General features: G+C 47.0%; 1 protein-coding gene across 1 annotated transcript in view; it reads left to right on the top strand.

Annotated features, from left to right (window-relative positions):
• Positions 1 to 22,945, top strand: part of LOC139047000 (uncharacterized) — an 88,030-nt gene extending 65,085 nt beyond the window's left edge. The window contains exon 4 of the mRNA XM_070520932.1: positions 20,804 to 22,945. Within this exon, the coding sequence (XP_070377033.1) occupies positions 20,847 to 22,835 (1,989 nt within the window). The 5' untranslated portion in view covers positions 20,804 to 20,846 and the 3' untranslated portion in view covers positions 22,836 to 22,945. The remainder of the gene's footprint in view (positions 1 to 20,803) is intronic.
• The last annotated feature ends 749 nt before the right edge of the window (positions 22,946 to 23,694 follow it).

Below are 23,694 nucleotides of genomic sequence, written 5' to 3'. Positions count from 1 at the left end.
TCCACGCCGACTGAAGCAAAGGTGCCAATGCATTTGAAGTGTACAAGTGGTCGATGCGGTTTTCCTAGCCGCGACCAGTCGAAGTCATTCCTGAACGGCCGGGCTGTAACATTTTGGACGCGTCTATAAGTCATATTTTATCTACTATACAGAGCGCAGTGCCTGCGCGCGATTGTAGTCGCACCCAGTACGCCTACGGTTGCTGTGGTGAGGGCGCCTATCGCTCGATTCTAAAACACAGTTGAAGTAACCCAAGAGGATGATTCTAATCGATCCCACCAGATAATGTTCTATTCATTGAAAAAAATTTTCTTTGGCTACGCTTACAAGGTGCATAAACATTAATTATTCTGATACGATTATCTAAGTCAATGCTGAGCGTAGGAGGCGCACCGTCACTTTCATAGCGATGTACTACTAAATATATTTCTTGAAAAAAAAACAATTGCGACTCCAGCCGAACACTTCCTTCCAAAAGTCCAGTATGATTTAGTGTCGATATTTAGGTCGAATTGCCATATCTGATCGAAGTGGTGAATGTACGTTTCTTGAAGGGCCAGTACATCGATTTTCATCTGGCGTGCCAATTGTATTACTTCCGCTTGTTTAGTGCTCTCCTCAAACCACGGCAGATGAGAGAAGCTATCCTGAGCGAAAGAGCTATCTTGGAAGGGTGAGAGAAGGTGTGCCTAAATTAAAAAAATAAAGGGCAGCCTTCCCTTAAGGAGAGGCGACGGACGAGGGCAGGCCTTCGCTAGACGACAAGTTTATAGGTGTCCGACATCATAGAGCAACCACACTTGCTCAGGCGACAAAATTTGCTTAGCGTTTTCCCTGTTGGCATCGATACAACACTCTGCCTCGCTTTCTGAGTTACTTTCATCAGTACTGCCTGCGAAGATTTGCCGCTTGCGGTGCGGCTTATCAGTCGAACTTTTCAAGCTGGGGCTTCCATTGTCCGACCCTGTTCCCTCCTTGGTGGGGGTAGTAGTCGGGGTTGTCTTTTTTGCCTTTCGTTTTCTTTTAACTGTGGCCTTTGTTTTCTCCCCGCAACTCTTGATACTTCTGAGATGGCTGTCGTATTATCCGAAGGGGGGAACTAACCCGCTCCTGATCCCTGTCTAGCCGGGCTTGCTCACCATTGTTACAAGTAAGCTCGTTGGGCTGACTCGGGCCGCCCTCGGTATTCTTTAGCTAGGTGGCTTTATCCGCAGCTGGCGGGCCCTGGAGTGGAGGCAACATTAGAGGTGCCTGTTCTCAGTAGTCGGCCACGACCGCATTTTCTTTGTCCACGGCTAGCCCCTCACTATTCACTACGGCAAACGTGCGTTTTTTGCACTTGTTGACCACGTGGTCTTCCCCGAATTTTGGGCAGGGTTCATTGCACTCCACGTGGCCATCTCTCGCATTGCGGAGGGTCGCAGGTGGCGCCGAAATGGCCTTCGCAGCCGCAGCGCCAGCACACTCGCACACCTTCGAACTCGCACTGAACAGTCGTGTCAATGACCTGCAGGAAATTAGGTAATCAGGGTAGCATTTCGATTTTCCCGCGGCGTATGCCGGTGGTCACCGAAGGAAATCCGCGTACTCTCACGTGCGACGCTCAAGATCTTTCCATACTTTTCCATCACCTTCGATAATTAAGAATCCTGGTGTTCGGCAGAGCATCCAAACAATCTTTGCTCTGGTTCCTCGATACTCGAACTGTACGGCTGTGTCGACGACGGGATCAGTTAAGAACCGCTCGACCGCCGCGCGTGTCTTCAGAAAGATTTTATACTTCCCAGCCGTACAATCTTGGAAACCCCCTAACCCACTCTTCGTAAACTTCAGCGTCACACATTTACTCTATTCGACAGTGGTTACGCCGTGCGAGACGCGCCCGAAAAACGTGAAGGGGTTGAGTGGCTTTTGGCTTGGAATCGCGGTTGGAGTATCGCGTGGCTAGCGCTTACCACTCTCACCAGAGAAAGACAATCTAGCACTATGTGCGTCACCTCTGGCCTCGCACGTTAATAGAAAGGGAAGCGCTGCAGTTTCTGCATTGCTTCTGAGGGGAGTCACGGAAAATTACAGCTTTAAAGCGGCTCAAGTGGCGACGGCCAGGGAGCTCCAGAGGGCATTGTGCACATTCGACGCATCATCATCATCATCAGCCTATTTATGTCCACTGCAGGATGGAGGCCCCTCCCTGTGATCTCCAATTACCCCTGTCCTGCGCCAACCGATTTCAACTAGCATCAGCAAATTTCCTAATTTCGTCGCATGACCTAGTCTTCTGCCGTCCTCTACTGAGCTTCCATTCTACTGATACCCATTCTATCACCTTAAATGTCCAACGGTTATCTAATCTGCGCATTACATGACCTGTCCAGCGCCATTTCTTTCTGTTAATGTCTATTGAAATATCGTCTATACACGTGTGCACTCTGATCCAAACCGCTCTCTTTCTGCCTCTTAACGTTATGCCTATCATTCTTCGTCCCATCGCTCTCTGAGCGGTCCTTAACTTGTCCTCAAGCTTCTTTGTCAGTCTCCGAGTCTCTGCGTGATGTGTCAGCACCAGTGAAATGCACTCATTGTGTACTTTGCTTTTCAATTATAACGGTCAGCTCCAAGTCAGGAGCTCATTGTGTCTGCCGTATGCGAGCCCACCCATTTTTTTCTGCGAATTTCCTAGTCATGGTCAGAGTTACCTGTAATTAGTTGACCTAAGTAAACATACTCCTTCACAAACTATAGAGCCTGACTTGCGATCTTCAACTCTTGTTCCTTTGCCCGGCTATTTATCATTATCTTTGTCTTTTGCATATTAATCTTCAGCCCCACTCTTACACTCTCCCTGTTAAGGTCCTCAATAATTTGTCGTAACTGATCCGCAATGTTACTCAATAGAACAAAGTCATCTGAAAACCGACAGTAGCTGAGGTATTCGTCGTCGATCCCTACTGCTAAACCTTCACAGTTTAATAGCTGGAATACTTCTTCCAAGCACGCCTTGGCGAGATTGTGTCTCCTTGTCTGACCTCTTTCTTTATAGGTATCTTCCTACTTTTCTTGTGTAGAATTAAGGTAGCTGTGGGGTCTGTGTACACATTTTCCAAGATATTTGCACAGGCGGGCTGTACTGCTTGATTACGTAATGCCTCTATGACTGCTGGTATCTCTACCGAATCAAATGCTTTTTCGTAATCTATGAAAGCCATCTAGAGAGACCTATTGTACTTTGCGGATTTCTTGATAACCTGATTAATGACCTGGACGTGATCAATTGTAGAGTATCCTTTCCTAAAGCCAGCCTGTTCCCTTGGTTGACTAAAGTCTAATGTTGCCCTTATTCTACTGAAGATTATTTTGATAAATATTTTACATAATACTGGGAGTAAGCTAGTGGGCCTGTAACCTTTCAGTTCTTTAACGTCACCTTTATTTATGGATTAGTATAATATTTGCATTCTTCCAGTTTTCTGTAACCCTTGCAGTCGATAGACACTTTGTATTGAGAGCAGCCAGTTTTCCTAGCGTTATGTGTCTTCCATCTTTGATTAAATCGACTATTATATGTCTGTTCTATATAATATAGCCGCATGCTTCTGTAAGAGCTATGCGAACAAACATTTTCCAATCAGACGGTGTCGACAAGCGTAACTGACGCAGAAAAAGAAAGTGTGTAAAGTCAACCCGACCGAACGTAGCCTTTTGTCATGTAAAAATGTGGCTCCGTAAGTGTGTTCCTGGTGGACAGTCCGCTTTCGATTTTTATTAAGAGGAAGCTTTAACTCGGGCCCAACTCCAACGCGGCCTATTCAAATGCATATAAAACGCACAAACGTTTTTCTGAGATAACCCCTGGACCAATTTTAATAATATTTGTTGCATTTGAGAGAGAAAGTTAAATTCTAGAGACTGAAGGAAGCGGAATTTCCATTTAGGGCCTGAATTTTATAAAAAGGGCTGAAAATTCGAAAGTTTAAAGAAACACAGAAGCACGAAATTCATGAATTATTGGCTCTGTATCAAGAAGAGATATCACGGTTCTAAAAACGGTATCCACAAGATCATTTAAAGCGGACAAATTTGATATGTCATTTGATATCTTACGGGAATTTCTGACGTTGTGTACAAGGGTTCCGCAAAGGCTGTATTTACATATTACAATATTTTTTTTATATTCATGCGTAAGTAATTTTATTTGTCCGCTTTAAATGTACTGTTAGATGCAATTCACATATTTGTTACATTATTTCTCGTTGCTGACTTAGAGCATTGTGAACTTGATAGTTTCGTTTTCTGAGAATTTAAGATTTTCGCCACTTCTTAATAAATGGATGGCCTAAATCGAAAGTTCGAAACCAACACTCACTAGATTTTAAATCTTCCTTTTAAATGAAACAAACCTTGGCAAAATTGGTACAGTGGTTGCCCACAAAAACGAATTCTCCTTTTAGATGTATATATATTACAGCACCCGAGCTAAAGAGCTACCTCTTAAAGTTGTTTATTCCAAGGTATGCAGTTTACAGTTTTAATATCAATAAACCAGCGAAGGTATGCCGGCGAAAGCGTGCTTGGTCGTAGAAGCGACGCAAGATGCAATGATGGTGCAGGTTTAGCGCGTCGTTGGCTTGAAGACAGTGAGCTGCCGCCGTGGGAAGGAAGATAACGAACGTGAACAGCTAGATAGCGGCTCACGGAGCCGTGCTGATGGTGAGAGTGCCATCGTTACGAAATCTGGGGCGGCGATATTGCCGGTACAAGCATCTTTGTTTCTTTTTTGCCTTGATTTCGCTTTCAGAAAGAGATGGTGCTATAAATGCAGAGTAATTCGTACTTGTCTCGTAGGTTTAAATACGGCTTTAAATGAACTATACGTCCCATTCATCCCGGAGAGTAGGCGTCAGTGGGGAATTGCTCGCTCACACACACACACACACACACACACACACACACACACACACACACACACACACACACACACACACACACACACACACACACACACACACACACACACACACACACACACGCACGCACACACACGCACACGCACACGCACACACAGAGAGAGAGAGAAAGAGATACGCATATTTCGTCCGCATTTACATTTATGCGCGTCACACGCGCACTAAATGTACGCGCGCAGGCACACGGAACTGCACGCACACTCAAATGTACGTGTGCTTGCACATGCACTCATGCGCACGCTCAAGGCATCTGCACGCATATACACTCCCTCTCCTTCCCTGCCGACTCGCTAAAACATGCGCGTGCAGACTGAATGACACTCTTTGTCCAATCACCGTTCAAACTCCAGGTGAAATAAATGGCTTTACGGTTTAAATCTGGCGCTTCTTCAAGTCAATGTGCCCCCTGCCTACGGGGCACAAAACCATTTGCTCCTCTCGCGTGACATAACCGCCCATCCCCGACCGAAACACTGCTTTAACGGACCGCCAATGTTCCTACTATGTGTCACAAATGCATATGTTGTTAGAAACGACAACCTATTGGTGCAGGCAGTTGAAGCTTGTTGATAGTTGGCTATTATATAGAATAAAATTGTTTAAATTTTTGCCCACTCAGTTACGCATGTGCATTGCCGTGAAGTTTCACAGGATGGTAAAAATGATATGTCCAAAATTCCTGAGTATCTCCATGCTACAAGGCACGATACTATCTTTCTTAACCTAACACAAAGATATGCGCATGCACGTTATTATGTTGACCAAAGAATAAAATCTGATAATAAAAGCGACGACTTAACAAATAGGCAACCTATTAGTACATTTTAGGAAGCAAAAATAGACAATTCAATGTTTGAATAGCACTCCTGAAAAACTAAAACGGAAACCGAACCTAGAGTTTCGTGCTACGGCCATCTGGAAGACTGTAAAACTGAGTCCTACGTGGCGTTAAAAAAAGGAGTATCACGCAGCAAGGCATCAAACCACTCCCAGCATGACGCAGAACGATGGGTGGGAGCAATTAAACGAGTCCGCCGCGGCTTCCAACGTTCCAGCGAGGGATGAGCTCGGGTTTTTGTAGATACCATGTGAAATTGCATGACTGCGTTTCAAAAGTTGCTTTCGCGAACAGTGCTGCGCCATCTGTAGAGTCGAGACAGACATCAATTGACAGCTGAGCCTCCTAACTTCATAAGCTGCAGTGACTTTTACGATAGACGCCGCAGTTTTATCACAAGTGACGTTTTTGTCTCGATAATCAAGCGCTAGGTTTCGTCGTTTCCATAGGCTTCCATTGCAGAATCTTTAACCGCTCTGGGAAGAGAATTCTTGCTTGCCACAGCATGATCACTGCATTTGGCTCATGTGGCTTGTCTCATAGAACATGTCTGTCACCTGCCTTTTTCAATAATCGACATGCAGCTTTTGTTATTCGCGAAAAACTCGCTCGTTTCATTGAAAACGCGCTAGCTTCGTGTCGGGGCCGCCCTGGGCGCTAGTTGATAGTGTTCAGAAAAGCTGGGTATGGGCGGGTCTTCTACAACTATGCTGGCATGAGTTCTGATCAGTTCTTAGAGTTTTTCCATTTCTATTAACCGTGCACCATGTTACAGTTCAAGCGGCTTTCTGTACACTCGAGTGATCTTGGTCAGGACAACAGGCACCGTGCTCCCAGCTTTGAAAAGTGAGGCACGGGCCAAATGGCCTACCTTGACCACCTAGTTCTGAGAGTAGGTGGGTGGGGGTGGAGAGGCACTTGATTTGTGGCGGCTGCGAGCGGTCGCGTGGCCGTATTTCGAGAGCGATCGGCCGTGTGGCAGAGTCTACGTGTGTCGACGGCTCATAGCTTTGTGCGGGCTGTGTGTTCTCGGCCCTCAGTTAGGGTTGAAGCGATAGACAGCAGGAAGGACACTTTGCTCGCTGCTACTGCCGCACTTCCTCACGCCAGCGTTTTGACAGTGAGTGTCCCCAGTCATCGAGTGTGATGTGTTCATCTCTACTGCGCGCGCTGACACCATGCTTGCTAATTTATTTAGAAAGCGAATGTTTATAAGTTGATACAGCCGATAAAAATACTAAAAGTACTATCCTTACTTCGTATGGCTGTCTGCTAATTCGCTATCGCAATCGACGCTTTGGCATTTAGGTGAAACTGCGACTTTTGTTTCTATCGAGCCTTGTCCACTCTTGCCCGCATCCGCCCACCTTCACTTTCCTGCGCCCCTCGGGCGCAGAAAGGAAGCTTGCGGTAAATAGGGCGCGTCGTTGTATTACACATTGCGGCCACGCCTTTCCCATACTTCGGCATAGCTGTTTAGGGGCCCAGGCGTCTGTCCGAGCGCAAGCCCGAAGCTGCGCCCTTTTCCACACAACCAAACATGACTTTTTAAGCCCTCAGTTGTACAAGGAAGTCGCAAACCAGCCAATCACACATGCGAGTTCACATCATTATAACCAATAACACAGCCACCTTCGTACCGCACATGACATCGGCGGAAACAGTGGCACTCGTTACAAGACTCCGGGAGATAGGATTTCTCAAAAACACGTGTCACCTCCCTCTCCCCTACGTTGGGCTGCGAGTGTCGGCAACATATCCTAGACAAGAAGGCCAGAGTGCTCGGCGAGTGACGTCGCGGGCAAGAGGCCATCGGCACGCTCGGGGATACGGGTTCAGTGAACGGATCGCGGCTTGGTTCACCTAGCAGCCATATGCTTTTATTCACCACTCCACACGTTTTCTTCAGTCGAAACTGCGGAATAAGCAGCAGGCACCTTACCAAGCATTTGTTTAGAGGCACAGATACAAAACAGCTTTGTAAAGCTTGTGCATGTATTCATGCCAGCAGCTTTTTATAGCGCCGCGCTTTGTCGTCTTTGTAATGTACGTTTTTTGTGCTTTATAATAATAACAGTGATTTATTACACCCCACACTTCATAACTTTTACTTCAAATAAATTGAATCCATAAAAGCTTTTTCTTCCATATTTTTGTACTTATGGTTTTTATGGCGCGGCAATGGTGAATGTAACGCACTCTATCAGCTTCACAATTGCATATGCACAATTTTATTGGGGACACATGTATATTTTCCAATCTGGATTATCCTTAATCGAATAATTACGCTTTTGACGCATTAATTACAGCAGTGCACTAATTTACAACAACTAACGTAAGTGTAGAAACGGAATATAAAACATTCGTGCAGCTATTTACAAGGAAACAGCTGCCTTATTGCGCAGAGTTTCAGCTTTTCTCTTCCTTGCCTTTGCATTGGCATCCAATATTTTGTCGTTCCTCTTGCAGCAGTAATTCCTCAATAAAATATTCGTGCCACACCACAGAAGGTGCCTTAACACAAATTCACATTTGTGTCCATCCTCGCAAGCGTCGAACTCTGAGGAATCATCACTGACGAGCAGTTGAAGCGTGAGGTCAGTCACTAAACGACGTTGGTTTGGCAGATTAATAATTTCCTCTTTCACTGATAGTTGCTTAACAACCACGTAGCTGTGTGCGACAGCGTTATGCAGTTTGACTGTACATGTCGCGCCACCTGGCATAGGCGGTGAGCATCCGCGGGTAGGCCGTCACCGTCATTTCACCAGTGGCGGCGGTGCGCTCACGCGCGCCTGCAAGCCTGCTTTTCCACTTTTCCAATAGATTCCCCGCGGCCTCTTCGCGGCTCCTTCGTGAGAAGTGTGAACAAAAAGAACAAGCGCAGATACTGCTGCGTTAAGAACTGTCACAACCGCGAAGGGGATGTCGGCATCAAATTGTGCCGCTTCCCTTCGAAACCGGGGGAAGCAACCCGGCGGCTGAAGTGGATCGTCGCGGTTCGTGTCGGTCTTGCGAATTTCTGCTAAACGAACTAAGACGTAAGTTGAAAAACAAGAAAAAGAAATGAAAAAAAGCCAGGAGCGGCATCTGTAAAAAGACACAATAAAGCGTCAACTGCATGAAAATGCGTGAACTGATTCCTGCTGTTGTAAATCAGTTTGGTAGTTGTTTAGCTCTTCTTGCTCCAAAACAAACTCGCAGTGGTTGTTAAGTGTCAAATCTAGCTTCGTAAGCGCTCCGTAATGGAGCTTTGCATGCGCTTGCTTCCTCCTGCGCCAAGATCAAGACGCGAATGCTGGTACCGAGCTCATTCGTGCCGATGTTTTCTCGCGCTTAGAACAACAGAACTAAGGTTGCAGTACACTGCAGAACACGACGAGTATTCGAAAATTAGCATTTCCCTCGCGCACACAAGAGCATATTTGTTCAATCTTCACGTTGTTGAGTCTCAGCTGATTGCTTTCTATGATTCTTCAGCGGTAATACCTTCTGACATTCGAGCCCGAACGACAATACCAGAATATGCTCGAGACACTTCGTCAACGGAGAAAAGGGCACTTACCTGCCAATTCGCCAAAACCTCTACAATGTGAGGTGCAAGGCACGCTCCAAGTAAGGAAGCGACAAATGACAGTTCAAAGACGTCCACGGCCGTATTCGCTCACTTAAGTGGCATAAAATAATGATTTGTTAACGCACTTCGAAATCGACGTCGTAAGCATACTTACTTCGTTGTGAAAAATACTTCGCTACCTGCGGTGGTTGCTTCGTGGCTACGGTGTTGGGCTGCTGAGCGCGAGGTCGCGGGAATAAATCCCGGCCACCGCGGCGGAATTTCGATGGAGTCGAAATACTAAAACACCCGTGTAGTAAGATTTAGGTCCACGTTAAAGAACCCCAGGCGGTCCAAAGTATTCCGGAGTCTCCCAACACGGCGTGACTCCTAATCGGATCGTGGTTTTGGCACCTAAAACACCACAATTTAATTTAAGCACCTCCTCATTGGTATGTCTGCGCTGTTTACTTCTTTGACACGGTATACGTGGTTGTAGTAAAAGATTTCACGTCCTTTTTCAAGCGTCGGTGGTCCAAAATGGGCCTCGACGTTTTCGATTGCCTTAAAACCGCAATTTAGAACGTCCAAAAACTTTCAAACGAGTGCCGCAAAAGCATGCCTCCGTAGCAGCGGCTGCCTCGGTGTTTCGCGCAACTGATAGGGTGGCGCTGACGGCTGAGCCGATCGCCGCGCCGCCTGACCATTGCAGGGAGCCCATACTGGATTGACAAGTCCTCCCCTGTCAAGTTGTTTCACAAGGTCGTACCGTCCATCCGAGTCTGAGACCGTGATTTTTTTGCCCCGATTTGTAATTGCTCCGGCAATTGGGCACGCAGCCCTTATTAGGCATATCTAGGCATGGCACTCCACATTCCGGGGCAATGAAGACTTGCGGTACACACAATCACAAGCACAGCACAAGTGTTGAGACTGCATGCACTGGTCACGTCTAGAAAAAGAATGTGCGTTCGGGAGCATGCGGCAGCACGGCTGAGCATGCCGGGACTTGTTTAACCTTGAAGCTATTCAGGGACTTACAGGGTTCCTGGAACTAATCGAATTGTTTTCGCCACCGTCGTCCCCTCGTTCTTCTCCGAATAACCGGGGTTAACTATTGTATATCTTTCGCGCTTCATTTTCAACACGTGTGCGCCCCTAGTAGTTTCGCAGCGCGCTGCACGGAACTTCTATGTTGGCCTCCTATGCGTGACGTAGCTCAAGGGGAGAGGGTCAGCCAGAAGGCCTTCAGTTCTCTAGAGGGTGTTGGTGTCGGCCCCTGATGTCTTCCTCTTTTCACCTGCAAGCGGCCGCCATGCAAGCTGCCGAGAATGTTTCTGTGAAATCACGGATTATTGACTGCATATCCGCGGGACTAGCGGGCTACCTTTCCAGTACTCAGAAAGCTGTCTCCCGTGTAGCTGTGTGCCGGTTCGCGTGAAATCCAAACACCATAATTGAAACGCGATGGCGATCGCACACAAAAGCATCCATCGGCCGTAGCCGGCTAAGTGGTTTAAAGCTACCGCCGTTTTCACGGGCATTCTTAGAAGGCGGACGCCAAACATCAAACCGGCTGGGCAGCCTCGCGTCGCCCAATTTCCATAACCGAGACGGTCGATGGGACATTTGGGAAGCGCACGGGCATTAGCGGTGGTGGTGATCTCAAGCACCCCCCAACTATCATCTTCACGCCCGTCTCCCCGAACGCTCCCCTTCAGCTAGGGCCCTCTATCCTTTTGTTCCAGCGAGGGTGCAGATCTAGTGCCTTTTCTAGGGTGCAGCCACTAATCCGTTTTCTTTTCACGCGTGAGTGTTTCCCGCGTCCCCTTTTCGCGGAACCCACATGTGTGCCTCGTTTCCAGTTATTGGCCGACACAGAAGGTGTAAGCTCGTCCTGCGCTTTACTGTAGTCGCTTAATTTGGGCCAGAGAATAGCAGCAAGGTCAAGTCCCTAATATCAAACTGACGGCGAAACTGCGACTTTTGTTTCTATCGAACTTTGTCCACTCTTGCCCGCATCTGCCCACCTTCACTCCCCTGCGCCCCTCGGGCGCAGAAAGGAAGTTTGCGGTAAATAGGGTGCGTCGTTGTATTACACATAGCGGCCACGCCTTTCTCATACATCGGTATAGCTGTATAGTGTCCCACAAATGCATCATCCTCTGTCGAACGCAGCAACACGGCACAACTGTCACGGACATGTAAGGCTGTTATCTTACAGATTCTGATGTACAGTTGTTTCAGTCTTTGATAGCACGTTAGTACGAATCCTCCGGAGACGGCTACAATACTCCAAGCGTGCGGTACACGGTGCACTGCGTTGTATGCGCGCTCGTTTCATGCTTTGCATTTCTTCGAGTCCCACATGGCTTGCAGGTTTTAAGCCTCTGGAGCGAAGGAGAAAGACGGCTCACCCGAATCGAAACCAGAGTAGAACCGCGAGCCGTGACTTGGCGTGCCACGACCAGGCGCCGTCTTTATTTTCTTCTCGTGAGGCGCGCACTATCAAGGTTTCGGCGCCGCCAAGGGAGGGCGCTACGGGCTAAAACACCAGCACGCTGTAGCGTTCACGGCGGCTCAGAATGCAAACCGCCTGACACGACACGGCACGAGACACGGCCACGGCACGAGACATGCGGAGCTGCACACACATGACCACATACCACCATAAGAATTCCGCAATTGTTCCCCGTGTTGCAAGTCGAGGTGGTGTTGGGGCAAGGAATCCACCAAGCCCATCAACGAATACGTCCAGAAGCACGAATGAAGGAAAAAGGGGTTTCGAGGCCTCAGTTACGCTGCTCCTGTTATGAAAGCCCCTTCCATGCAGGAGAAAAGTCAAACATCTGTGTTCGTATCAGGACAGCTTGGCCACTGCACGAAGTCTCCACTTTTAATACCACAATCGACTAAGGAATGTGATGACTGTATCGGAGCCAACTACAATCGCAATCGGTTGCAATACCACGTCCATGCTATCGCAACGTTCCGCAGCCTCCCCCTTTTCCGAAGCCTCCGCTCACCCAAAGCATAGAATAGGGGATTGGATGCCAACTTCGGAATCTATGGTCGGCGCCGTTCTTTGGTAGCATTTGACGTTGAACCTGTTCACCATTAGTTCAGGCTGCCAGGTATAGTGGCGGTGGTGGATGCTTTTTGTGGACCCGTCAGCAGTCGGTGTCAACGCTGTGTTGACTTCTTGGTAGGCGCTGATGGATTGGTGGGCGGTTGCCTCATGCCAAAAGTCTAATCAACGCCTCTGGCCGTGTTGAGACGTAACACCCGACAAAACGGACGCTACAGGAAAGAAAATTACTTGACTCCCTCCACTTTTCTCCTAGAATATCCGACAAAATGTTCCGGTCTACGTTGTCATAGGCTCCTGTAATTTTTAATAGGCCACATATAATGGTCTGCTTTCTACTCTTGATAGCTCAATACACTGAGTAAGAACAAGTAAGTTATCTAAACACCTACCTGTACTGAAGCCATTCTGAAGTTCTCCCAAAATGCCCTTATTCTCTGCCGATGCTTGAAGCTTTAATTTGATTGCGTGCATTACTACCCTGTACATTACCGGTGTAATGATCAACGGTGTATACGAGTGAATTCTATCTTTCTTCCCGTTACCTTTATAAATTAAATTCATTCTACTTTGTCGCCAATTGTCTGGTATTCGTCTATCTTTTAAAGTTTTTTGCACTGCTTCCACCAGAGCTTCCTTACGTTTTGGTCCTAGTTCATTAACCCATTAGGGACCGGTTTCTTTATTTGCTTGCTATCTTGAAATAAATGTCATATCTTAACTTACATTTATACTAATAATTCACATGCAAGAAATTATTACTCTTGCCTAATTAGTTTTTGAAATACAGCCCGTGACCATATGGTCACACTGGGCCCTTACGCTACAGCAAAATACGCGAAGTTAAAAAACCTTTATTTCAAGCCATGAAACATCACAAAAAATATATATATAGCGAATAGTCGAGCACTTATTTAGTGTGAGATGGTTTAAATCTTGGAATAAACATGCCGACGTCATACTTTGTGCATTGTGTGTGCACCGCGCTGTTGCAATTATCTCATGCACACCTCTACCTCTTGCCATTAGGTATCGGTGCAACAAAGTGGGCCACTTGGTCACACCGCGTACCAGTCAGGGCATCCCAAGTCTTTGGTATTCTGCGTAGACCAGGTCATCTAGGCTTATTGTCCCATCGTATCAGGTAGCTTTGTGCAATTTGCCTGCGGAATTCCACCTGCGTGACGTTGAACCCTGTGCTATGAATTAGCGCCCAAGCGTTGCTGATAAATACATCACAAAGTGAAGTGAAAATCGGCCACCACCACTTTTTCTCACGGATTGCAATCCTATAGGCGCCTGCATTCGCATCCATCTGGGCCGTACCTCCTATAAATCTTGTACTTAGTAACAGTGTTTGGATGGGCCACCTTGATTCGCTTCTCCTCAACATACGAGTACTTGCCCTATCGAGTACGGCGTTGTCAAAAAGATCAAACAACTCAACAGGTGAAAAGTCCCTGTAAGCAGCAAAGTTTGGGTCGGGAAATATGCCAAGGCTTGTCTGGAGATCACCCTTCGTCCACTTAGAAGCAGTGGATAATTTTGCCGGAATGGCCAGATCAACTACAGAAGAAGAAACCTCTGATATTCTGTCACCTCGCTCACTGGGGTCGTCATCGTCCGAGTTGCATCCACCAATGCGGCGTCCGTCAGAGAAAACAGTTTCAGCGCCAGCTAATAGAATGTCAATGAGCCCTGCTTAGAATGTCTGAGCCCACCTGAGTCTTCATCGGCCGAGTTTTCACCCGAATAGGTGCTAGCCTCTGGCGGCTCGATATAAATCACTGACACGTCGTCACGTTCCTCTACGACTGCTTCGCTATTTCTTCCAACATCAACCTATTCAGACAATAAAATTAGAAATAACCACTGCGAGAACGCGCCAACAGTTTCGCAAGATATGAGAATGCAGTTAAAAATAAATAAAAAGTTAGGTAGCCTAAAGGCCCAGCGTGACCATATGGCAATGCGCAAGATAACACGCTCGTTCATGGATAAATCAAACATTAATCCTTCACAACTGCTCGTCGAAGGTCATATATTCAAAGAACAATACGGAGGTAAGGATATCTGACTATTGCTTAAAGAAGTAGTGGGAAAAAAAACACGCTTACCCCTTGGAGCAATGCATGGCAACGCTACTCCCAGAGCAACACTTACTCCCTCCTTTGCGAGGGGCTCCCACAAAACGACTGACAGCTGCTGTTACTTGGTATCCATAAAGGGAACTCTAAACTGTCAAACGGCACGTCAAAGGTGATTTTGGTGCCGTTTTGTTAATCGTAATTAATTGAAATCCACTGTGCAGACTACCGTGACCATATGGTCACGCTGGTCTTTAATGGGTTTTAATCAGACTAACGGGAACCTCGTCTAGCTCCGTGGCTGTGCGCTTTGGAATTTTCTCTTCCGCTTTCTTCGAGTTGAAATTTGTCAGCACCTGCGCCTTTTATACTTGGGTCTCTTTCATGCTCTTTTTTTCTTCAAATACAACCTCGTCATTGCCTTCCCGCTTCTCATTCTAGTGTGTTTTCATCTTCGTCTAGGATATGTTGTATTGTTGTTGACTTCCTGCCTAATAGTTTTAGTGGTCTCAAAATATTCTAGGTGCGGCCTTCTTTTTCTCACGTATTTCTGACAACCAACGTTGACTTTCAACTTTTAATATTGCTTGCACCAGTATTTGAACCATAGACTTTTTCTTGCGGTATATTTCCCATTTACTGGTTACTTCACCCAGCGGAAACTGCGCCTGCTTTGCGTACCTGTGCTCTCGGGATGCTTTTTGTCGTACGGCGATCGCTTCTCGTATCTCCCTGTTTCACACCAGCTTTTCGGTTTCTTTCTTCCTTTCCAACGAACATGTTGTTTCTCTTTCCGTATTTCTGTCGTTATTACACTTCCTAGCTAAACATATTCCCACTCTTTACTTGGGCATTTCCCAAGTTCTTCCTCGACTCTAGTGACTATATTTGCTATTTGTTCAGCGTTCAAATTGGGACTGGCCATCTTGAGCTCCTTGCTCTCATTCCCAACTACATATCCCATTTTCAAAATGATGCGATTATTGTCACTCCCTATGCTGCTATGCCCTTCCTTATCAATGACCATTCCTCTCAACTTATCATATGTTGCTCACAAAGCTCTAACATTGACTTCCCGTTGTTGTCGGTATAGCCATCTAAACCCTGTATGTCGGCATTCATGTCACTTAATAGGACAATTTGATCACCATTCCCGAAAACCTTAATATCAGCGCTTATGCATTCCACTAACTCTTTATTCCTCTCTGTGCAATTATTTCCAGTCCACAAATACGTAACGCCCAGCCAAGTTTTTTCCCACTCATTGTACCTGATAACCAAAGATGCTCTTGACATTTTCAATTTACTCTTTTCTATTTGGCTCCCTGATGGATGAGCGTTCCGCCTCCCCCTCGCTTTCTTTCCGACTTATTTCTGTTGCACCCTTCCCAAACATAATTCTCCATAACTGGCGGCTCTTCTGAGTCTCTGAGGTGCCTTCCTGTAACCGCATACACCCCTGTTTGCTCTCTATTTACCTGCTCCTCAATCTCTGTCCAGTCTTACTTTCTTCTGCTGCCCTGCATGTTTATGTAGCCTATTCCATGGCGACCTCTTTTTCTTGCTTTCCTCTTTTTTCGGCTGTCGACGGCGATGCTATTCTGAGGTTCCCCTAGGCGACCGTCTCCATTACTATCTACTCTGTCCTCCTGAGCGCCCGCGGGCCCCCTAAAAAAGCAACCGCGCGACCACTAATTCGCCAGCCCTCTTATCGTGCCAGCCTCTAATTGAAGTGGATCTTGTCTCGTTTAAAACCACACCTTCTCACTTCCCTGTTTACTTCGACAACTTCGAATCCTTTCTCTCGGCTCATTTTCAATATTGCCTCACTAGCAGCCACTACGGCTCTTTGTACGTGACTTTCATGTACAGGCACCTCCGGCACCGTGTACACCACAATTTGAACCTGAGGGGAAAGCTCGCGCAACTCGTCCGCCCCCTTCGCCAAGCGCTGGGCTAGTCCAGTCACTTTCCTGCTTAGGACGTTATTTAGCCCACCAGATACTATGACAAGGTTGCGCATGTGGGCATTTTCCGCGAGCTTTTCTTTTGCTCGCTCCATGACAGAACACAGTGTCTGCCCTAATAATGTCCGTACCGCCGCTCTTTTATCAATTTTCACCTTCTCCACGACTGCTTTTGAGCTCCCAGCCAGGTTTGAGTCGCCAGCGGTAATCACCCTTTCATTCTCTCATACCTCTCCATGCTTCCCTTTGTCCTTCCCGCGTGATTTAGAGTCGAGAAGGATCATTGCCCCTGGGCTTCTGCTGTTTTCGCGTGGCGGCCTCAAGGTAGATGCCGCTCTTTCCAGCTAACTCTTCGTCACGCTGCATGCATTCCACGTACTTTGCTGACACTCCCTCGCCTGTCGCGTCGGGGATCTGCGTTCCATTGTCACGCATATTCTCTTTCACAATGGCGGTCCTGTTCAGCTTTTCCTCGGCTGACTCAAATCTCTTTTCAACTACCTTCCTTGCATCACACTCCCTGTTTGTCTAATTTTGGAGCTCTTGCACTTGTTTGAGAAGATCTTCCTGGAAAACCTCCATTTTCTGCAGCCTAGTATCGACATCACATTGTGTGCCGGTTGATTCAATGCCCTCTCCATTCTCATCCGTCTCCTCATCTGCCTTGAGGAAACACCGGCGCACTGCCTGCTGTCCTGTCTTTTTTGATGTTGTGCAAGGCTTTTTGCAAATATCATAATACCATAATAATGCTACTACTGATGCAAATACTATAATGCTATATCAATGCAGAGCACGTGACTTTTAGCAAAAACGGACACGCACAGGATCCAAATCCCCAAAATGTCGCAAAGCAACTCTCACCACTGTTTCAAAAGTAATCAATGCCACGGAGACCGAAGGTATGACACGCTCTCGCATGCGCTTAACCACGCGGCCACGCTCTCACTTTCTTACCAAAACATGCATAGTAAAATCACTAATAGCTATTTGTCTTGCCACTTCCAAGCTACCATTTAAAGACCACAAACACTCAACGTCCCACCCGGCTGCACGTGTTGGAGCACGTGGTACGAAAGGACGCTCTAACCATGCTGCAAAACCAGATGTACACAAAGCCCACCCGCGCACCCGAAATGCGAGAGACAAAAAAAAAGGAAAGAAAGAGAACACCACCCAATTACTATTTAAAGGGGTAAAATCGGCAAATAAAAACAGAAGCAAGCTCTAAGCATGTACAAAAACATGATGATTTCGTCGCCGCCACCGAGCCCCGAAAAGCAGGTCCATTCGCCACAACATACAAACTTTGTCTTTCGCTACCTGTCGCTTCCCCTTCAGGCGGTCTTCTTTTGGCTGGGCAGCGTCCCTGTGTACCAGTGCACGGCATTGAGTGCTGGGGTGTGCCGTTGCGAAGCTTCAATGCACCCATTTGAAGATTGTGGCTAGTATCATCTCCAATTAGTCTGCTTTGCCGGTTGTCATTTCGAGCTTATATTTAATCTCGATTGCGCGAGAGCCAGCCATCTTTTTCTCCCTTTCTCCATGACTCCGGCGGTTCGATTTTAACGGAGAGAGCTCGTTCCCTGCTCCGCAACGCTTCCGCTTGGATACATTTCGTGCGTCGAGGAGGCTTTCGGATGCTCCAGTACTGTTGTTGTGGCATGGGTAAGGCAGGGAAAAATATATTGCGCTGCTAAGCGTCATGCCTCTTTAGAATTACACTTTAAAATTTTAATTGGCGCAAAGTGCGTGCTGGGGAATATTCTGAAATGCGTTGTTTTTCTTTCTCGAAGCACATTCCTTGCACACTCACATAGATATGTAGAAGTGGAATGGCTCTGGAAGCGTTCGTTATGTTGCGGAAAATCACCAAATTCAAATTTTAAGGTTTATATTTATGTTTATGAGATTCCGAGTTGGTTTCAAAGCTTTGGAGGAGTCGCTTGTTGGTGTCATCACTTGCTTTTGTCTGGGCAGTTTGCGGTCATGATCGGGGTTAAATTAAGCATCGCGCACCATGTTCCGCTTGCAGATGCCTGTTGTATAGCTCGTTTACTTCCATTTATTTGCCCGTTATAGATTTATACTTGAACACAATCAATCAAGAGTCCCCTACTGCGGCGTCTACCTCATAATTCTGTCGTGCTTCTGGCACGTAGATTCCAAAATATATTTAGTGTTTTCTTTTTATTACGCCGCGATGGCCACAGTAACGCTTCGTCATGCCAAATCACCAACTCGAATGGAAATTATCTTGCCATTGATTACAGCATCTTCGATACTGTTTCTGGCAGGAATCAGACTTGTGCGTTCTGACATGCTTTGTCAGCTAACGAGCGAATGCTTTCAAAATAACCATACGAGAGTACAGAAAGGCTCTTACAAAATTAATGAGCTAACCCGAAGGCAAATATTCCAAGTGAATCCGATACGTGTAACCACACATAGATTGTTTCAGCTAAGAGCAATAAACTTAAAGAAAGGTTTCTTGGGGGCTTAAAAAAAATCCGTGAGTTCTGCTGCGTGAGTTTGCACGTCATTGTCTGCCGCCTGTTGCAGTGTCAAGACTCAAAGGAGTGACAAATTGTGCGTTATATGACATTATGACAAATTTTGCAATTATCTACTCACTTGATTATTTACTCTTTTATTTACTCACCAACGTTCTTCTAGTCAATTTATTGTTTTTTGCACCATTTCTTTCTATTCGTATTGCGTGACAGAGGGACGGACAGGTTTTCTTGTTGGCTAGGCATAGCAATGCTTACGCAATTAAGGAGAATAAAATGCTTTATGATAAACAGCGCAATTACGAATAGTGCAAAACGGCCTCCTCAGAGGATTTCAGACAACGGGTAGAATTTCCGAAAAATTCCCGTAGTTGCCTCTGAACTTGCTGCCAAGACATGCTATTGCTTTTACTGCATTTCTATAGTGAACACTTCACCACGAAAATATTTCTGATTAGTTCGTCCTGGAGCGCTCGTGTTCACGAATGGAGCCAACTTTGGGCCGTCGTCGTTGATGTGCCCCTCACCGACACTGCGATAATGTACCAGGCTGTGCGAAAGAACGGCGTCGAAGGCAGGGTGACTTTGAAGTGCGCGCTATTTGTCAGGGAATGCCTGGAGGCGGTTGAAACGTGCAGCGGCATTTCACACGTCATCATCAACTGCGAGACACTTGCCGTAGCGAAATGCTCGAAAGCGCCTGTATGTACGAAGCTTGCTATATTTTAACGCTGTGTACGTTAAGGCCACTGGATTTATCGCACGACGTATCAGATGAAGGCACATGAGCAGAAACATTCGCGATCTTATTTGCTGTACACGGTGACGCTTGTTTCATCTACAAATTTATCTGAAACAAGCAGTTTCACGAACTGGTCTCCGTGTTCCCTGTTTTCAGGGCTCTTGTGGCACTGCAGAATAATACTGCGTACCAGGCTTATGGGGACGACAACGCCACGCGTGCCGAAGTGTACACACATAGACTAGTAGCAGGCATTGCAACGCAAACGGACGCGTGGCCGCTCCGACGGGAACGGAAGCGACGGGTGGCGTCGCAAATTGTCGGGCAGTGCAGCAATCGGCGCTATAGTGTCGCGTTGTGAAAAGTCAGGTTCTCTCGCCTATTATTTCTTGAATAGATCGACGTTGCCTACCGTGTTTGCAAACATATGATAGGTATATACGCCGGCTGCAACAATATTCCTTGAGAATACGTTCGTTTTGTTCCTTGCGGGGCTGCCACCGCCATACCATCTGCTCTCTCTACTGTATCTTTGAGTGTGGGTTAACCTGGGACATTACTCTAAAAGTTTCCAGAAAGCACCATTTTCGCCGTCCTGCATCTTTGAGTCGATGTCTCTATGTGCACCCATATAAACACTGCATGACACTACAATTATGACATGTGTGGCCCATAGCTATTGCAAATTATTTCATGTTCCATATAATTTAAATTATGGAAATTGCACGCGTCGCATTTACGTGGTTTTTACTTGATTAACCATTTAATGAAAACTTCGCCTCCCATGGTTTCCACCATGTACATTGTGTGCTCAGACATTTGTATATTTGAAAACTTAATAATGGTATTCCAGAAGAAAGTGTAGTGATATTCGATCGCAAAAGCTTAATTTCAGCATACTGTGTAGTGCGCAACGTGATAGTATTCTTCAGTTTTGTGATGCTAACGCAGACCGAGCACATTTAACCTAACTCTGGTTACTTCAGTCACTAAGTGTAACATTCTACTGCGTCGACCATGAACCAGCTTTTATATGTTCTCACTGCAGGTGGAGTTGACCCTGGTGTCTGGGAACCTCGGCGTCTACCACGATGTTTCATAGCTCTTTGGACAGAAATGAAAGTTTGGGGCATTGTACGCAAATCGCCGCAAGCAGAAGGTGCGCCATCTTTGATCACTTGCACAGCGTCAACGCTGAAATAAGCACTGTCAACCTTGAGCTTCGGGAAGTGGCCCCGGGACATCTGGAGCTGAAGACACTAAAGCTCGATCATATTGCTCGGCAATATATCGCCGAGGCGAACCCTTCTGTGACGCATCTGCTAGATTTCATTCTGCAGCGTCATCACTGTATCGTGTCCATAGACATTGATGTAAAAGATCTCAACCGTGGGCGGCAGGCAAACACTTTCTTGATAGGCATCGTAGCCCGCAAGGTGCCTTCTTTGGTCAAGGTGCATGTACACAACATCCACGCTACTGAAGAAGAGCGAGACACTGTGGTTTCTGCCTTGGCCACGGCTTATAGCCTCCAAGAGCTGCACATGCACAATGTTACCCTCAACAGCTTGTGCGTGGTGCTTCTTCATAACTTCTTTAACGCAACCGAAAGACTGACCACACTTTCGCTGATTGACGTGCACGTCCACCCTGACTACGCCGCGCTGTGGCTCAAGGCACTCAAACGGAACTCGAGCATACACACGCTGACTCTGGCACTGTGCACTTGCTTCCATGGAGCCGACCACGGTGCCCTGCTGGCCACCGTTGTTGCCCGAAAGGAGTGTCTCAGGACGCTCAATCTGAAGCAATGCTGCTTCACGTGCCCAGCAGGAATGTACGCCATCATGAGCGCACTTGTAGATAATCGTCACCTGTATGGGCTGTCACTACATGGGTATATGCACAGCCGTGTCTTTGAAGAACTGATTCCGCGGATGCTGGCTCAAAATGATGCACTGCGCAATTTGCGTGTAGGATATGGAAGACACAACGATGACTGCAGCTGCAAGGGCGGCATGCGTGGCTGCGGCATGGATTATTCTGACGAAGGTGGGTGCATCGATCGACTTACCCAAGGATTTCTGCAGAACAAATGGTTGGAGGAGTTGACAGTCGACCTTTCGTGTTCATGCATGTCAGGGTGCGTGCGTTTCTTCGAGGCACTAAGGCGGAACCAAACACTACGCAAGGCCGTCGTCGTCGATGTGCCCCTCACCGATACTGCGATAATGTACCAGGCTATGCGAAAGAACGGCGTCGAAAGCAGGGTGACCTTCAAGTGCGCGCTAATTGTGACGGAATGCCTGGAGGCGGTTGAAACGTGCAGCGGCATTTCGCACGTTATCATTAACAGCGAGACAGTTGTTCGTAGCGAAATGCTCGAAAGCGCCTTAGCATTGCTGCCTCAGTGGGCGCACATCCGGCGCCTCGGCCTGTGCTTTTCGGGTGAGCAATTTTTGTCTCTTCAAGCACTTCTAATCCCTTACCTAGCGGCGAACACGGCACTCAGAAACCTGTATCTGAACGTTGGAGGGCGGATTGACGACCGCCACGTACGCCGAAGCCTTCTCATGGCCTTAATGAACAATCGGAGCCTGCAAAAGCTGCACGTTGAAGGCACAATTATTGTTGATGAGGAGGAGGCCATAGGCGTCGCGTGTGCGTTGTCTGTTAACCGTACGCTTTCAAATGTTGCTTTGTACTACTCCGACGACGATGTCGACGATATCGACGACACTTCCCTAGTGCTCCGTGAAATTGGTACGATGCTACGCTGCCTCGCTCTTCGGCTGCAAGAGAACCACACCCTCTGCATATTTGATCACAACGAAGTTCCACACTCGAGCCATTACCACACAGTTCGGAGCGTCGTAAATCGCAACCGTGCGCTGGCAATGTGCGCGGCCCACTTCGTAATGGGCACCAACCGGAGCGACTACTGCGCCAATGCCCTGAGCCTCGTCTCGCGTAGTCCGCAGCTGCTGTTCAACGTCATGGAAATGGCTTCCGTCGAAGAAGCTGAGGCGGCCTGTCGCATCCAGCGAACCCTGACGGAGTCGCGTCGCCTGCAATCTTAGCACGGTGTCCTGACCGGAAGTGCCCAACTGTGATTCCGCTGCGCGCGCATCTGCGGGACCTTCAGTGGTTGTGAAAAGGCGTCATTGAGGTCCAGACCCTCGATATTATTTAGAAAGCATAAAAAATGTTGTGTGTGGCGAAGACGGTGCAGCGGGCTACAGGCTTCATCACCGCTTTCTACACGTGAACCAAACTGAAGATGTGTTTGTTTTAGCGTTGTACACAACACTATCTTAAAAGCTGTGATATCCTGTGTGCTTAGCGGTGCTCCAGGTTTAGCCGTTTTAGTTGTTCAGAAGAGCACAGCATTACAACACTGAGGACCTGCGCTGTTGCCATATGCCCTGGCGGTGAACAAAATTGTCAGCAGTAATATCGGTTTTGACGATTGTTACAAAAGAAATGCTCAATATTGCCCCAAATTACCTTCATTTCTGCAATGTTGTATATGTTTTCTATACTTTATTCCGGCACATGAAACAAGACGCTTATCTTTTAAATTTACTGTTCCAATTTGGCTGACATTACCTGCTTTCTTTGATAAACCGAATTACCTGCCGAATGTCTACACGGTGCTATGTGGACATAGGCAATCATGTTGTAGTTCCTGTTGTGCTGAATTAGTATCAGGTATCACCCTGTTGCTTTCAATCATTGGGTCGCTCCTGCTATATTCGTGGCCCTTCATTGCGGGAAATAATGTTCGCAAATAGAATATCAAGCACTTATATTCCATAGTAAAAGTAAATGCGAGCGCAATCAGCGGTGCTAGAGTGAGTGTTACAGAACAAGCAACGCGAGTCTTTGGTGGTGAGCGGCTGTCACAAGATATGATGGAGCCCCAAAGGGTGAGTACAA

Source organism: Dermacentor albipictus, chromosome 6 (assembly GCF_038994185.2).
Source record: "Dermacentor albipictus isolate Rhodes 1998 colony chromosome 6, USDA_Dalb.pri_finalv2, whole genome shotgun sequence".
In the NCBI taxonomy this organism is placed as follows: Eukaryota; Metazoa; Arthropoda; class Arachnida; order Ixodida; family Ixodidae; genus Dermacentor; species Dermacentor albipictus.
Note: the sequence above shows the minus strand (reverse complement) of the source record. Positions and strands in the feature narration are given on the sequence as shown.